Genomic DNA, 18432 nt, shown 5'->3' on the forward strand with positions numbered 1-18432 from the left:
TTGTTTGGGAATTTTTGCTTCAACTAACATATTGATTACAAAAATGCCAACATTATAATAGTTAAGATGTCTTTGAACAGAAAGCTGAAATACAGTGAAGCATTTTATTAGATGCAGTGCTTTAAAAGTATACTCAACACAATAAAACACAATCTTTGTAAGCCATTAACATTAGAATGAAAGGAAGATTTTGGACAGCCATTTAGTATGTAACATAACGTGTTAGGTCACTCAAGGGAGATAAACATGTGTGCAACAAAAATATAATGCATTAATATTTCACAATCATATTCTTCCAAAGTGAAGTACAGTAGAACCCCGACTTACGAGACTAATTGGTTCCGGAAGGAGGCTCGTAAGTCAGAACGCTCGTATGACGAAACATTGTTTCCCATAGGAAACAATGTAAAGTCAATTAATCCGTGCAACAACAAGCGTTCAGAGACAGCTGCGAAGCGGCGCGCGTGTTTTAAAACGTGGCAGCCGGCCTGGGGGGCTCGGGGGCTTCCCCCCGAGCCCCCCAGGCCGGCTGTGATGTTTTAAAACACGCGCGCCGCTTTGCAGCTGTCTCCTGAAGCCGGAACGCTAACTTCCGCGTTCGGCTTCAGAAGACAGCTGCAAAGCGGCGCGTGTGTTTTAAAAGGTTGCAGCCGGCCTGGGGGGCTTGCCAGCCCCCCCCCCAGCCCCCCAGGCCGGCTGCAACCTTTTAAAACACGCGGGATACAAGCGCGAAGGAGCTGTCTCCTGAAGCTGAGACAGCTCCTTGGCGCTCGTATCCCGAATGTGAGCTCGGGAGGCGAACAAAAATGTCGCTCCCCTCCCAGCTCTTATCTCGAGTAGCTCGTAAGTAGAGCTGCTCGTATGTCGAGGTTCCACTGTATGTAAGAATAGAGAATTTCAAACTAAGCCAATCAAGGAACCATGGCTTTCTCTTCTGATCAAGCCAGCAACAATATTTTACAAGTAAATAAAATGTACAAGTAAAATGTAAATTACCCATTTAAATCTGATTAATTTCTAGTAACAGGAGAGGTTATTTTGTAAGAAAATGTTGCTTCAAGTGGGGATAACCCTGTGTAATTAAACTTTTTCTTCCACCTATACTTATCATACCCAAGAGGATTGTTAATGATGACTTGTTAAAACAATACAAAGGTTAGGATAATATAATAGTATGAATTTTGTCATTAATCATTTGTTCTACATAATTAATATAAATAGAATAGATTTACCTTTTTTTAGAGTACCGTATATACTCGAGTATAAGCCGACCCGAGTATAAGCCGAGGCACCAATTTTTGCCACAAAAACTGGGAAAACGTATTGACCCGAGTATAAGCCGAGGTTAGAAAATGCAGTGGCTACTGGTAACTTATAAAAATGGAAAACAATAAAATTACATTAATTGAGACATGTTTTAGAATATTTATTTTAAAGAAAACCAGTAAACTAGCTCTGTAAATTTAAAAGAGGGTAAACAAATTAACAATATTAACAATAAATTAAAAAGTAAAAAAAGTAGCTCGATCAGGAACAAAGCTAAAACCTAAGAGTTAAAATCCTTCAAAACTGGATTCCTTCTCATCATTAATTGGATTTACATTATTGTTCTGTTTTTATATATGCTGTGAGCCACCCTGAGTCCTTGGAGAAGGATTGCATACAAATACAATTAAATAAACAAACAAACAAACAAACAAATAAATAAGTGTATCCAAAGAAGAGCTTCAACATTAGCTGCTGTGAGGTTATCAGCATAGAAAACCAGATAGATAGATAGATAGATAGATAGATAGATAGATAGATAGATAGATAGATAGATAGATATAGATAGAAAGATAGATAGACAGACAGACAGACAGAAAAATAGATAGATAGATAGATAGAAATAGATACAGATAGATAGATAGATAGATAGAAATAGATACAGATAGATAGATAGATAGATATAGATAGAAAGATAGATAGACAGACAGATAGAAAAATAGATAGATAGATAGATAGATAGATAGATAGAAATAGATACAGATAGATAGATAGATAGATAGATAGAAAAATAGATAGATAGAAAAATAGATAGATAGAAAGATAGAAAAATAGATAGAAATAGATACAGATAGATAGATGATAGATAGATAGACAGACAGATAGATATAGATAGAAAGATAGATAGACAGACAGACAGAAAAATAGATAGATAGAAAGATAGACAGATAGAAAAAGAATTCCTGTCTAGCTCTGCCTCATAATACATTATTAGATCCTATCCAAGCAAGGACAGCAACTACCACAAAATACCATTTTTTAAACAGTTTAAATCCTTTCAAAGGAGGGGGAGGAGAATCTGACAGCAGGGGGCCTTTTTAATCTGACTAAAGGCAATGCAGAGAGAGTAAGGAATACTCACCATTACTTTTTTCCCCTCTCGGTTGGAGCAAATGGCTGCCTCATTTGCTTGAGCTAGGGAGAGGAACTATGGCATGCGAGAGGAGACAAAAGCTGGTCCTCCTCGCTCTGGCTCAAGCAATGGCGCCCTCGTGTGGTGACTTTGTCAATGACCCGAGTATAAGCCGAGGCTCTGTTTTTCAGCCCATTTTTTGGGCTGAAAAACTCGGCTTATACTCGAGTATATACGGTATGATTTCTCTTTATGCAAGATAAATATCATGTAGGAGAAAGATTTTACAATTAATGATTGAGTAACCCCCAATTGTTATTTACTGATCTATTGAGATAGTAATGATTTTAACTTATGAAATATGTTTTAAATAGAAAATCTGAATATTTATCATATGGAAGTTTGATTTAAGCAATTGTTTTGAAAGAATATATGAAATCGCAATTATTAAGAAAATTATAATTATATTGTAATGAAGATTAAGATAACATTCCTAAAGATATTTTAAGAGGTTTTTGGAATTTAAAAAAAGACAGATTTTGGAAAGGGAGGAAGAAAGGTGCAAGAAATAAAAAACATTTTGGAAGGGAAAGTTACATAATAACAATAACAACAGAGTTGGAAGGGACCTTGCAGGTCTTCTAGTCCAACCCCTTGCCTAGGCAGGAAACCCTATACTACTTCAGACAAATAGGTATCCAACATCTTCTTTAAAACTTCCAGTGTTGGAGCATTCACAACTTCTGGTGGCAGGCTGTTCCACAGATTCATTGTTTTAATTGTCAGGAATTTTCTCCTTAGTTCTAAGTTGCTTCTCTCCTTGTTTAGTTTCCACCCATTGCTTCTTGTTCTGCCCTCAGGTACTTTGGAGAATAGGTTGACTCTTTTTTTGTGTGGCAAATCCTGAGATATTGGAAGAATGGTATCATATCTCCCCTGGTCCTTTTTTTCATTAAACTAGATATACCCAGTTCCTACAACCGTTCTTCATTTTTTTTTATTCTCCTACAAAAACAATTTTAAGAAGCTACAATAGAAGAATATTCCATTTTTATAAGTTACCAGTAGCCACTGTATTTTCTACTCTGGGCTTATTTTCGAGTCAATAAGTTTTCCCAGTTTTTGTGGCAAAAGTAGGTGCCTTGGCTTATAATCGGGTCGACTGATACTTGAGTATATACAGTACTTAACAACACTAAACTTTAAATAACTTTGACTTCTGGTTTCTAATTTTGCATTTCCCAAATATTTTCTCTTTAAGATGAAAAAGAAAAACAAAAAAGCTTTTGTTGAATCAGTGGCAGAAGAAGAACACTATAAAGTGCCAGAATATAAAACAGTAATAACTATTTATTCTCAAAATCAGCTGAACATTACTTTATCCAAATGTGGGCTATTAATGTTGAGTAATCTAGGCACGGTAAGTAAAGTTTAAATTTGGATTTGGACCTTAAGTGAAGAAAAACATCTATAGAAAAGGTTATTAATTTGAAATTTTCTTGATTTATTATTCTTATTAGGCATTTGCAAAAGCAGCTACTGAGACTTCAGAAGCATACAAAAAAGATAGGGCTCCTTTTGTATTAATAAATTCCTTAGGAGTCTCCATCACTGTTTTGCCTAGTGAATCCTTCAGTGTACTTAATATTGAATCAAAAGCAAATTCATATCATCTTGAAGATGGGCAAAGTCTAAATATGGAATATATCAGAACTAAAGGTGACCAGGACCAGTTCACAGCAATGACCACTTTAAGCAGCAAGGTATTCTACATTTGGCTCAGTAAGTATAGCTGAAATATCTATTAGTAAATATGTAAATGTACAGTAGTCCCTCACCTATCGCTGGTGTTACGTTCCAGACCTGGCCGCGATAGGTGAAATCCGTGATGGGGAATTTATCGACTGATAGTACTTATTTAAGTATTTATATTGTAATTGTTTGGTAAGTTTTCATTGTTTTAAGTGTTTATAAACCCTTCCCACACAGTATTTATTTTAGATACAGTATTTAAATACAGTATTTACAATTTTAGATTTTTTTAAAAAAAAAAAACCTGCCGATCGAGTTCGGCGGGCTGTTTAAATCTGCCGATCGACTTCCTCAGAAACCCGTGATGAAGTGAAGCCGCAGTAGGTGAAGCGCGGTATAGCGAGGGACTACTGTATATGATACAATCATGGTGTTTAAGAAAAGTTTTAAAACAACAGATCTGTTTAAATAACTATCTGGTGTATGTAGCTCTAACTGGTGGTGCAATTATTAGTGTGCAGTATAGCAGGCTAACTCTGCCAACAGCAGAAGGTCAATCCTGATTGGCTCAAGGTTGACTCAACTTGCCATCCTTCCAAGGTTGGTGAAATGAAGACCCAGATTGTTGGTGACTCTGTAAAACAGCTTAGAGATGGCTGTAAAGCCCTGTGAAACAGTATGTGAGTACTATTGCTATTGCTTCATGTCTTATATTCATTAATATTGTGAATATAGCTCTTTTACTAAGACCTAATTAATTTTTCAGGGGAAAATGAACAAATTATAATTGATTTGTATAACAGGATAAAACTGTATACTACACATATCTCTGACTGAGTCTTGTATCTAATATTTTTCTAAAATTAGCTTCCAATGTCTCAATTTGGATAATGGGGAAAGAAAAATAACATTGATTGGGCAGAGGATAATTGGCATCCTTCAGTCTCGAAAGACTATGGTATCATGCTCTGGAAAGAGTTCCTAAAATGCTGTATGCAAAGCTGGAGTAACCTATCCAGAGCACGAGGCCTGGGTAGGTTAGTGGATTCCCCCTCTCACATGTTCAATAAACCAGTGGAATGGCAAAACCAATACGATTGGTTCCAATTACATCTCAGGAGTTATCAGAGTGGCTATAGACAGATACGAACTGCTTCCGGGATTTTGGCTCTGGATTAGTCTTTTCCAATTATGGATATAGCCACAAGGCAGTGGAGGTTTGCAGTCACGAGTTTCCTTTCTCCTAGAAGATGGTTTTGGTGCTTTGTCTACGATTGGAATGTAGAACCCTCTTTCACCTTCAAAACCGTTGACCATCTTCTTCTGTAATCCTGGAAAGGGGCCCTTACAAGATGCTACCAGCCGGGCCAGCTGGACCAAGGGTTTTTAATGAAATATTACTCGTCCAACATGATAGTATAACGGAAGAGGGCAGACAATAAAAATCGCATTAATAAATTAGGAAAGGAAGAAGATGTTTAACTAAATCCCCTTTTATTATAGCACTTGTTCCAATCAGTGAATGCATACAAAAGAACATTTTCTTGATACATTAAATTATTTTTTATGATATTTATGTATTTGCAATTAACTTAGGTATTTTTATTTCTCTTCCCTCTGTCGCATAGCCACACAGAGATTTGTGCAACTTCATTTTTGATAATGTTTTTCTTAAATTTTTTAGCTCCTCAGAATCATTCTACTACTGACAAGATCCCATTGACAAAAGTGGGTCGAAGCTTGTACAGAGTTAGACATAATGATTCAGGTGTTGTAAGATCTATTGTTTGCCAAATTGATACCGTTGATGGGAGCAAGATAGTAACCGTACATTCTCCAATTCAAGTGAGATATTTTCTTTTAAATTTACTGATCAGTGGAAATCTCCCAAGTATAATGTTTTTATTTATTTATAGAATCTTAGTTTGGGAAAATTAATTGTTTTATTTCCTATGCTTATCAGAGCAAGTATAAAACATTTTACTAAGATATTTATAAAATGGATATCATATCTTCCTAAATGTTAAATTTCATTGTATTTTTCAGATGAGTAGAGATTTGATTAGCAGATGAAATGAAATTGTATCATAGATATTTTTAGTCAATTTACACAAACTTTTTTATTTTTCTGTATAGATAAAGAATCATTTTTCAATTCCTTTGAGTATATTTGAAGATGGAAAATGTTTAGGAGTAGCACTTCCAGATAATGAATTTAACATACCATTAACTTCCTATAGGTAAGTATTTTCTTTTTCATGCATTATTATTTATTTTGTATATATATTTATTTTGTAAACATCTATTGGTAAATTAGTTTCTAAGTGTAATAAATGAAGAAATAATTACTATTAGGTATTTTTCCTTAGTAAAGGAATATATAGTGATCCCTCGAGTTTCGCGATCTGGGTTCGGGGGGGTTCTGGGAAGCCCCCCAGGCCGGCTGCGACCTTTTAAAACAGCCGTGCCGCTTCCCAGCTGAGTCCTGAAGCCAAACGCAGAAGTTCACCTTTGGCATTTGGCTTCAGGACTCAGCTCGGAAGCGGCGCGGCTGTTTTAAAAGGTCGCAGCCTGCCTGGGGGGCTTCCCAGCACCCCCCCGAACCCCCAACCCGGGTCTTCCCGGCCGCCCACACAAAGGGGAAACCCCGGCTCCTCGCTGATGCCCGCCGCTCGCCCGCCAGCAAGAGGGGGAAGACCCAGGGAAGGTTCCTTCGGCCGCCCAGCAGCTGATCTGCTCGGTAGCGCAGCAGCAGCGAGGAGCCGAATCGGGGTTTCCCCTTTGCGTGGGCGGCGGGGAACGCAAACTCCACCATCTACGCATGCACGGCCATAGAAAAAAGGGCGCGCATGCGCAGATGGTGTTTTTACTTCCGCAACCCTACATCGCGAAAAATCGATTATCGCGAGGGGTCTTGGAACGGAACCCTCGCGATAATAGAGGGATCACTGTAGTTGGATTAGATGTTTAGCTTGTATTCTTTATGTTTTGTTTGCATCAAAAGTGCATTCAAATAAAAAGGTATACAGATAGTCCTCAATTTACAATCACAATTGAGACCAGAATTTATATTGGTAAGCAAGGCAGTTTTTAAATGGGTTGCACCCAATTTTACAGGCATTATTGCCGTGGTTGTTAAGTGAATCACTGCATTGTTTAAGTGATTCATTCAGTCATTAAGCAATTCTAGCTTCCTCCCTTGACTTTGCTTCTCAAAAACCATCTAGAACGATTGCAAACAGCAATTACATGGCCCAAGACACTGCAACCTTAGTAAATACTGTACATGTGACCATGGAGATGCTATTCTAATCATTACGTGTGAGGACTAGTCGTAAGTCACTTTTCTGAGTGCCATTGTAATTTTGAATGGTTGCTAAATAAATGGTAAATTGAGGGCTACCTATAGTAATTGCAGAACCAACTGAGAATTAAGCCAACGCCCCTTTTTTCTCTCTTTTGTCTTTTTTCCTTTCTTTTACAAATAGTCCAGGAATGGGTAGCTACAGTCTGATCTGCCTAGTTACCGAGTCTGCGTTTTCTCCTCCATGCCTCTCTGCTCATGCCCCAGTTTTCAACAAAGTGATGGCTGAAAATGAGATTTGCACATAATGTTAGAGACAAGGCAGCTCCAAATCCCAGGAGTGTTCTATATATCTTCTATTATAATTCTTATAAATTAATGATATCCAAATATAAGAAATTAATAACACCTTCTTGTTGAGCCATTTTATCATCTCTACCATTTTATGACAACTAAATTTCTCCCCCAAAGCATTGATGACTTCGAAAACCATATTTATCCATAGCTTGCAGAAAGCAGACAGAATAGAAAGATAGGTAACCTGTCAACCAGGCCATGCACTGATGTTGCTTAATAAGGCAGCAAAAGACCCGTAATCCAAAATGGTTACATTTACAATATACTGTAGTTGAATGCAGTTCATTTAATATTATTTGTGTTGCTTCTAATTATATTTTGTTCTAGTTTCATTTGTTTAAATCTGGGTAGAAGTATTGAATATTCTTAATAGAAAGGGAAACTAAGAATAACTATTGTGTTATTCACAGGTCGTTACTGTTTTTTCGACCAGTAATGGATGAAAACGAAACTTCTGGAGAATATGAATCCAGTGAAGGTGTTAGCTTTGATGAAATGGTGAAGAATTTTGACAAATTGCTACAGAAGAAATGCCGGTCTTTCAAATCACCTAATCACCCATTTATTATCAACATTGTTCCAATGCAAGATACTTTGATAACTTCGACGTGTACAGATGATCAGTGGGATTTACCATATGTTGTTCATTTGTGGTCTTCTGTTATTCTCCGCAATCTTCTTCCATATCAGATTGCCTATTCTTTAGAGGTAGTGTATTTTTTTTCTAAATTCCCTTTCTCTTTTTTTGGATCTTATAATTTAGAATATAGCTTCACTGAATAAATTACATTGAAATTCCTGAAAATATCCTTGTCCATGTCCAGAATTCAGTTAATACTGCATATGTACACTAAATATGAAAGAAAATTCTCTTGAGTGTCTAGTGTTTTTTCAGTTAGTCTTAGTAAAGTAATTAGGAGATGGTTTCCTACTTGATTTGAGGAACATTTATTTTAGACCACAAGGATTAATATTTGATATCTTTGGTATCTTTCTTAATTATATCTTTGTACTGATACAATAAATGTGCAAGTAGGTAAATGCTTAGTAAGAATATGATTTTAAAGAATTCTATATACTGCAAAATGAAGCATTCAAATCCTTCAAAAGTTATTTTCTGATGTAATTTCTTTTCATTATATGAAAAACTGTGCAAACTTCAAGTTTGAAATGTTTTCAGCTTGAAGTTTTCCATTTAACTTCAGAAGAGCTATTTTGGGGTCCAAAAAGCATTAGCAACATCACTGGAAGTGTCTCGGGGCATTTCTGATAATACTGGTAACAAGTGCACTTTGGAATTGTCCTGATAAAATAAGGAAAGAAACATAAATTTTCTAGTAAGATAGAGCAGCCTGTCTCAAATTTGAAACAGCATTTTGAAATAAAAATGCTTTTTCTGATTCAAAACATTTCAGAAGTTTTATAAGAAGAAGCTGAAGAGGGTTATGAATCATGGTATAAAGAAAAAAACCGTATAATATGTGGGGAAATATGTGTTTTTCAATAATAGAATTGTTTATAACTTCCCATTTAATTTATTTTTTATTTTTTATTAATTATTATCAAAATCTCCCAAGACAGTAACACAGAGGTATACTTCAGATATCATATTTCAATGCAAACAGCTTTCCATTTCATTCTGTGCCATTTTTAATGAATTAACCATAATTGATGAAATAATTAATGTATTGATTATATGTTTTATAACTGTATTGAAACTTTTCTTTCATAGGGATTTGGTACACGCAGTTCTCTAGAAGCTGGATGTTCTGCTCAGATTCATAATGCATTATTGGATCAGAGCAAGTTGGAATTGCATTTACTTAATTATCTTGATAAAGATTGGACTACTGAGTACTTCATCCAGTCAGATCAACAAGAAATTAGTTTCATCACATTTTCATGCATTGGTGACCTGGATCGGACAGATTTGGATATAGCTATCCATGTGACATATGCTATAGGACAAGTGATTATAGCAATTCACAGTCCCTATTGGATGGTCAACAAGACAGGTCGAATGTTACAGTATAAAGCCGATGGTATTCACCGCAAACATCCACCTGACTACAAGTTGCCATTTCTCTTTTCTTTCCAGCCTAAACACTTTTACCGTGATAACAAGGTATTGATTTTAGTCTCATAAATCAACTTTATCCTATTTAGTTTTCCAGTACAGTAGTACATCTACCTAAGAACACCTCTACTTAAGAACCTTTCTAGATAAGAACCGGGTGTTCAAGATTGTTTTGCCTCTTCTTAAGAACCATTTTCTACTTAAGAACCCAAGCCCGGAAAAATTTCCCAGGAAATTTGAAAGCAGCACGAAGGCCTGGCCAGTTTCTTGCCATTACCCCTTTAATCCCGGCCATCTCAGGCTTTTCTGGGCTGCCAGAGGAGCCTTTTGGGGGTGGTTAAGGAGGCTTTGGCAGTCCAGAGCGAACAAAGCATTTTCCTTTCTCTGGGCGCTTGGAGAGGGAATAAACCTCTGCCAGCGCCTAGAGAAAAAAAATGTTCCCTTCGCTCTGGGCAGCTGCCTCCCATACACCTGGCGTGAGGTGGCCTCCCAGAGCTTCTGGGCGCAGAAAAGCAAAAGGGGGCACTTTACCCTAGCCGGATCAATTCAGCTTCAGCCAAACCGAGGAGCCCAGGGAAAAGAAACACTCTGTTCGCTCTGGGCAGCTGAGGAGTCACCACAGCGAAGTAAAGACGCTGGCTACAAAGCGAGCGAGAGGAGAGGGGGAGCCCTTCAGCATGGGAAGGAAGAGGAAGCAAGTAGCAGCAGCAGCCGCCTTTCAGCCAAAGGAACGGGAAGTTTCCCCTTCTCACCCGCCTAGGTTTCTCTCTCTGGCACAGTGTGCTCCTCGACGCCTTAGAGTTCCTCTTTTTTAAAAAAAGCCTTAATGTTTTAGATTTATTTGATTCCTCTCACCTCACCTTCTTTCTTCGGCAGCGACTCTCCTCCTCCTCTTCTTCCTCCGCCTCCTCCCACCCAAATTCTGAGCTTTTATTTCTTTCCTAATGGGTTTGAACGCATCATTTGCTTTTACATTGATTCCTGTGGGAAAAATTGCTTCTACTTACAAACTTTTCTACTTAAGAACCTGGTTATGGAACAAATTAAATTCTTAAGTAGAGGTACCACTGTACTTTAAATCTTATTACTATAAGGAGAGACATGGGATTTCCTCTTAATGTATCAGCTTTCTCAAGTGTGATGCTTGGTCATCAGAGTCTCAAGCCATCTTGTAGAATTAGGTTTTTAGATCTTTAAAGAAGATCAGAAGGGTGGGAGCTGATCTCTCCTCAGTGAGTAAGATGTACCAGAGAAGGTCTTTCTCTTGCACCCCACCAGCTAAAGTTCCTTGATTGACAGGTATCGCAGCATGTTTTTCTGCTGGTGTAGGTGGGCTCGTTTCCTTGCTGAAGTATAAGAAAAAGAGGACAAAGGAACAATCCACCCTCTTGAAATAGCCAAATGAAGATTTGAGACTGTTTAATACCCCTAAAGTTTTGAGTATTTTTATAGCTAGCAAATGAACTGGAGTATGCTCAAAGATTGCATGCTTGGTTAAGTAAAATGTGAAAATGAGGCAGTTCGAAGTACAATATTTTACTGGTTTCATTTAACTTAGAATATTAACCATTTTTCTATTTTTCTTCTCTTTAATTCTGTTCATGATAAATGTTAAATAGACAATAGTCACTTTCCTATCCGAGACATAAATTTATTGGGATGTGTGTTGTATGAATGTAGTAAATATATTGTACGGTTTTCATCATGAAATGTTTTAAACTATTTATTATGAAATGTTTTTTATTATTATGACAAGTTTTAATCCGCTTATATTGTTTTATAATCATTACTATATGCCGCCCTGAATCCTCAGGCAGTGGACAGCATATAAATTTAATTAATTCAATTCAATTCAATAACACTTTCTCCAATGCATCTGGAAGGAGAGTCCACGTAGGAGATTCCACGTGGGTTATACTCGAGTCATTGGTAGGGACTGAGTTTAGATTTAGATATTAATTACATGTTAATGATGTACCGCCCCCTACCTGCCCCAGAGGTTCAGTTTTAAAAAACTCAGTCAAGAATAGGGACTTTGAGTTTTCTGTCTGATGAATATGACTAGAATAAAAAGGTATAGATTGTTCAAATTTAAGGCTTGTGTTTTATTAACATGTTTTCCCTTCACAGTTTAAACTATTAACAACAGGGGTCTCTGCCCTCCGTGGGCACCACCCCCATCGTTCTCCTTATGGGGCCTCTTCTCCTAGTAAGTACTGCCCTGAAGAGGAGATTGGAGCCTTAGGTCACTGGCCTCCGTGGCCATACTAGGCTCATTACGGCTGATGGTGGGGGGGTCTGCCCCCCCCCCCAATCGAAAGGCTGAGAATGAAGAGATGACTCCGAAGTGTTCATTCACAAAGGCAGTTTTGCCGGGGCTTCCTGTGGCCGCTTCCCAGCTGATTGCAAAGGTGGGGACCTTTAAAAACATCGGCATTTGACAATGTCAGTTTTTTGAGGCTAGCAGCTCAGCACGCCTGCCAATCACTTTGGGGAGGCGTCAGATGTTTGGCGCGAAGCTGGCAGAGCGCCAAACAGCCGGGCCACCTTCCCCTATTACTAGGCTTTGAGGGAAATGGTGACGTGGCTCACTGCCTGAAGCAAAGTTTGCAAACAGCCAACTAACGCGCAGGCGCAGTCTGCAGTCACCAAGGAAAAATAGTTTCTTTAACTAAGGCTTGCCTTTGACAGCTGAACACTGCTGCTCAAGACTACTGAAGTTTGGTTATTTGACTGAAAATAGTGAGTACAGCTGCCCCGATTATGGCAGATCAGCCTATTCCTTCATTGAGGGAACAATCTACCCCGCCCCCGGTGGCTTCCAAGCAGAAAGAGAGACCACCAGGCAAGGCCAAGGCTAAGTCAGTCTGCCTCATCACTTAAGGAGGCTTAGAGGAAGATCAAAGCCCTAGAACAAAAGTTGGAAGCGGCCTTACACCCAACTAAGGCTAACCCGGGGGTCCTGATACCAAGTGTGCCACCTTTCCAACAGTTGGCACAACCCTTCAAGTCACCCTTAACATGGGGTCTGTTAGCCCCGGCTGGCTCGGTCTCTGAGAGGGACTGGCCTCCTGACAGTCAACCATTGGTCCTTTCACCACAACCGATGACAGCAGAGAGGCCTAGTTCCACCGGTCAACCTATGCACCTGATTTCTGGCCTGGCACATGGACTTCAGATCCCATCAGCTACCTTCACGCCCACAGCTGCAGGTTTTAGACCTCAGACCGACACTTGCCAGAATATCGCACCAACATGGCAGGACATTACTGCTAACGCCTACACCCAGGGTATGGCAGCTGGAGTATATCCAGCTACACTTCAGCCACCATGCTCGGCCCAACCTCGAGACCTCTGGTCTGCACCACCGCCCCCAACGGGGTTGGGTTCCATGATGGAGGAATTGCCACTGATGGAAGAAGGGAGCAACCGAGACAATGACCTCTCAGATGATGAAGACAACTTTCCTGACCAGCCAACCTTTGCTGGCCTATTTAAACCGGTTTATTCCGGATCTTACTACACAAAGCCAAACAAGTGGTAGACCTACCAGGGTCAACCAAACATTTGGACGCAACTAACACCACTCGAACATCGGCACTTAAAATTTATGTCAGACGTACCAAACCACTCAGGAAAACAGAGGCCTTGTTTGTTTCCTTTGACCAACATAGAATGGGCCTCAAAGTGTAATCACATACTATTAGCCCTTGGATTAGACTATGTATTTCGGAGGCTTACGGGGCATGCTCGTGTCCTCCTCCAGATAGAATTACTGGACACTCTACTCGAAGTGCGGCCACCTTGGCGGCGTGGACCACGCAGGCGTCCATAGAGGACCTATGCAGGGCAGCCACGTGGTCTGCTCCATTGACTTTTGTGAGACACTACAAACTTGACAAGTTCGCCTCGGCTGAGGTGGCCTTTGGGAGAAGAGTCCTACAGAAGGCGTGCGTGCCTGCTGTGCCCCTGGTGCATCTTCCTCCCTCCCTTACAAATTGAACTTGGGTATATCCCATATGGACTCTCCTTCCAGATGCATTGGAGAAGAAATGTTGAACCTACCAGAACGGTCTTCTCGATACACTGGAAGAAGAGTCCAAACCCACCTGGCCTTTTGGCCCAGGGGCATCGAAGTTTCGACAGTTGGGTTTTATAGTTACAGTTATTAAGTTTGTCTGATGTTATGTTTCAATAAATTTTGCCTTTCCTTATTACTCTCTTCGGTTTTTAAAACTGAGCCTCTGGGGCAGCTAGGGGGCGGTACATCATTAACATGTAATTAATATGTAAATCTAAACTCAGTCCCTACCTATAAGACTCGAGTATAACCCACGTGGACTCTCCTATGTGGACTCTCCTTCCAGTGCATCGAGAAGACCGTTCAGGTAGGTTCAACGGTTCTTTCTTCCTTATAGGTTCAGCTCATGGTGACAGACAGTGAACTTTCTGATCATTTTTCTCTGGATACAGTTGGGAGTCATGGCTTTGTAAAATGTAAGAGCCACAAAAAGGAATACCAAGTAAGTTGTTTTATTGTATTTTTCTTGCAGCTATTTTTTGGTATGTTTACTTTAAGAAAATTCTATTTCATTTAATAAGGCTGACTTCCAAATAAGTTTCCAGAGCATTCCAGTTTTTAGTCATAGTCAAGCCATCCCATCCCCTACATTTCATTTCAGTTTTCTTTAACATTTGAAAATCTTGAAAGGCTTCGCAATTACTGGGTGGGCTTAGTATTTGCTTCATTTCATTGCTTAGGACAAGTATACAACTCACCACTTAGACTAAACCTGGTCACAAATTTTAATGCCATAAGCAATAGATTGTAGATATGTTAGAGTAAATGTATCGCAGATGTCTACCCAGCTCATGGGGGGGGGGGGGAGTTAAATTTGACACCCCTGTTTTATAGGCTTAGTATTTTATTTATTTTAGATGCTGAATATAATAAAGATACAATTTTCAATAGAATCTACAAATAGGTATAGAACCTGAACAAAATGTGTCTGAATTTGGAAAAAGTTATTAGTCCAAATTGTTATTGTTAGTCTATACTAGATAATGCTAAACTTGTTAACTGATATATAGTATAGGTATAATATGTCTTCAGAAGCAAAATAATTCCAGAATTTATTTAATTCTCATCCACTCATTACAGAGTGAATAGTATCCTTTCTTGCAGAAATATTAACTTATTTAGGAAAAAATAAGGATACTATTAACAATAATGAGACTGATTTATATTAAAGAATTTTGTATTTTCCAGGTTGGTGTCACTATACATAACAGTAGCTTTAATATCACTAGAATAGTGACTTTCACACCTTTTTTAATGGTCACAAATAGAAGTACACATGTTTTAGAAGTAGCTGAAGAAGGCAATGAAAATTGGATACCAATATCTTTCCAACAGGTAAGTTTTTTAACTCTTTAAGTTCTTATATCAATTATAAAAAAAATAACTTCATAATTCATGCATGAATTGTTTGTTTGCATCTGTTAGCTTTTCTGTTACATAATTATTTACCTTATTGTATATTGTAATACAAAAGACTTGGCTTAAACACAATATGGGAAGCCTGTTTAGTATTGCAGTTAAGGGAGCAGGCTAGAAACCAGGAAGCCAGCTGGGTAATCTTGGGCCAGCTAGCCCTGGGAAGAAGGCAATGGCAAAAATATTGCCAAGAAGACTGCAGCAATTATTCCAGGCAATTGCCAAGTCTCAACAATAACTCAAAAGCATAAAATAAAAATAATTAAAGTATGTACTATTCAACAATATCCTATTGTTTTTAAAGTGCTAATTTGAAAAAAAAGGCTACAATATATATATTTCATATACTTTAAAAATTGTGTAATATCTGATTCATTGATTGTTGCCTCAAAACTGACCACATAGGATAAAGGTTTTTTAAATGCATGAAAATTGGCAAGGACTATTAACCAATTATTCTTAGAATAACTGTGGCTAAAACAATACAAACTGCCCAAAGTTAATTCCACCAATTTAAGTTCAAACAGTGAAATTTTGATATAACTTTAACTTTCCCAATTAACATACTTTTTTATCCAACAAAGCAGTACTATTATTATTTTAGTTATATTATAGTTTTATGCTGCTATCTACTAAAAACTGCAGTTAGAATTCTCTTTATTTTTATAGATTGAAGCAATTGAATTATATTTTCACAAGGGTTTTCTATTCTTTAACTATTTTTTCTAAGGACACATACAAATTTCTAAAAGCGATTTAAAAAAAAATTATTAACACTGTTGTGCTTATGTTTGTTTGTTTGTTTGTTTGTTTGTTTGTTTATTATCACTGTTATATTCAGTGATATTTAGTGATTGGCTTTTAGGATTTTGTATACGTATAAATACATATAAATGTATGAATTCAAGGAAAGAAGAAGTACTGTTTTTTGATAATAAATAAATGCATTTAATTCTTATTCCAGTGCATTCCATTTTGGCCTGAGAATAATGACAGCAAGTTACAGGTCAGAGTAAAAGATTCTTACATTCCACCCAATGTTATACAATTTGATAAACAAGAAAATTGTTTACTGCTTCACTTAGATAACAAGGTGAGTATTTTTAATGAGTAAAGAACAACAGATTGCCTATAGTTCTACGTCTCAATCTTTTAAACAGATAAATATTAGGCTGGTGATGCCACAATTTTAATGTAATAGGCAAAGCTGAGAGTTTTCTGCTTTTTGAAAGTTTTGGGAAGAGTATTTTAAGTTGGAATGTCAAAGAACTCAAAATGTTGCTTCTTCCTATGCTTATCCATACTATCTGACTAAATTTCTATGGCTAAAATTTGATAATTGATGTCAGTTTTAAGTGTGTAGTCTAGAGTGCTGAAGGTGATATTTGGCTGCCCAACTGTGCCAAAAATATTCCATGCTAACTCAATGAGTTCCTTTTCCCTTACTTTTTAAAGACTTTTTAAGATAATCTGATGCTTTGAAGTTTAGTATAATATCAAAGTTTTTTATTTAAATTTTATGGAGATGTACTATTCTTCAAATATTCTTGTGTTTGTGATATGATCTCATAAGCTTAAGGTAAAATAAATATATTTGTTTAATTGAAACCATGTTAAAGTGTATAACTATCTTTAAACTTTTGAAACCTACCATCATCACTTGAATATCTGCAATTAATACAATTATTTTTATGATAATAATGAATAGGACACAATGAATAGGACTAAAATGTGTTGTCAGGTTTTGGCATTTTGTAAGGGTTTTGGAACATGAACCCTTTTCCATGTTTTAAAATAATAGTAGTAATCTACTATTTTGCTATTAATTTTGAATTGAGATTCTTGAATTATGTGAATGAATCTTCAATGTAATATGCATATTATATATCATTTCATCTTTACATATCGGTTAGCTTGGTGGCATTACTGTGGATATTACACTAGCTGAACATTCAACAACAATTACATTCTCTAATTACCATGATGGTGCAGCCCCATTCCTGATAATTAATCATACCAAAGAAGAAGTAATTGAATATGGACAAAGGTATGTGTGCGGTGTTTTATTTGTATACAGTTAAAGATAAACAGCATAAAATTTAATTCTGTACGAATAAATAGTGATCAAGCTCTATAAGCATATCATTGTTAATAGTACAGTTGATAAATTAGTCTATCCTGTTTACTGGTTATTGTTGTTTGAACAAAAATGAAAGAAAAGTTTTTCAAATAAAACCAACTCTGTAATCTATCATAAACCTGTCACTTTTTCTACATGGAATACGAAGCAGCAGAGTTACAGTGAAATATAAATATCTAAGAAATGTTTCTGTTAAGTCTACCTACCTATATATTTACAAGCTTTTATCATTTAATTTTAAAAACTCAAATTGAACATTGTAACATGGGAATGTTTGAATTCAATTGACAGAGTTAATTGACAGAAATTTAATAATACTGGAAAATAATTGCTTTGGAGGGAAGATAAAATTTTTGTTGACGGTGTATTTTGCATTGAAATTACATTTTCCTATTTTTGATTGCAGTTCTCTCACTTCAATGGAAGAAACTTTAGAACCAAATAAAGCAGTACTGTATACATGGGCAGATGCTTTAGGTTCTAGAAAACTGAAATGGAAATGTGGAAAGAAGAGTGATGAAATAACTCAGAAAGATGTATGTTTAATGTTTCAAATCAGTATAATACTTAACAATCAAATAATTTAGTTTTTAGAAGGGATAATGTTTAAAACACAGCAAATATTTCATTCATTTCATTTCATTTATATATGCAGGAAATGGGGAAGAGAGGCATAATGGAAATCTAGGAACGAATAAATTGAGCAAAGTGCTGTGATCCTAAAATAAAGTAGAATTAAGCAATCTCAGAAAATTTACAGAAACTAATAGATTGGCACTACCTGATTGTTTTATGGCTTTATCTGGATAAGAGTATCTAATTTGAGTCATTGTCCAGACTTGTTTTGGACAACACAGACACTAATTAATAGCTGGTATCAGAGATATTGTTTTTCTTTAATTGATTA

General features: G+C 37.0%; 1 protein-coding gene across 2 annotated transcripts in view; it reads left to right on the top strand.

The window, feature by feature from the left end:
* VPS13A (vacuolar protein sorting 13 homolog A) overlaps positions 1-18432 on the top strand; it is a 134636-nt gene that overhangs the window by 81928 nt on the left and 34276 nt on the right. For both annotated transcript variants that reach the window (XM_070742706.1, XM_070742707.1), the window contains exons 43-53: positions 3660-3818; positions 3919-4180; positions 5835-5995; positions 6287-6390; positions 8222-8519; positions 9544-9936; positions 14307-14411; positions 15158-15304; positions 16350-16478; positions 17299-17432; positions 17932-18061. In XM_070742706.1, the coding sequence (XP_070598807.1) occupies positions 3660-3818; positions 3919-4180; positions 5835-5995; positions 6287-6390; positions 8222-8519; positions 9544-9936; positions 14307-14411; positions 15158-15304; positions 16350-16478; positions 17299-17432; positions 17932-18061 (2022 nt within the window). The remainder of the gene's footprint in view (positions 1-3659; positions 3819-3918; positions 4181-5834; positions 5996-6286; positions 6391-8221; positions 8520-9543; positions 9937-14306; positions 14412-15157; positions 15305-16349; positions 16479-17298; positions 17433-17931; positions 18062-18432) is intronic.

This window comes from Erythrolamprus reginae, chromosome 2 (genome assembly GCF_031021105.1).
Source record: "Erythrolamprus reginae isolate rEryReg1 chromosome 2, rEryReg1.hap1, whole genome shotgun sequence".
Lineage (NCBI taxonomy): Eukaryota > Metazoa > Chordata > Lepidosauria > Squamata > Dipsadidae > Erythrolamprus > Erythrolamprus reginae.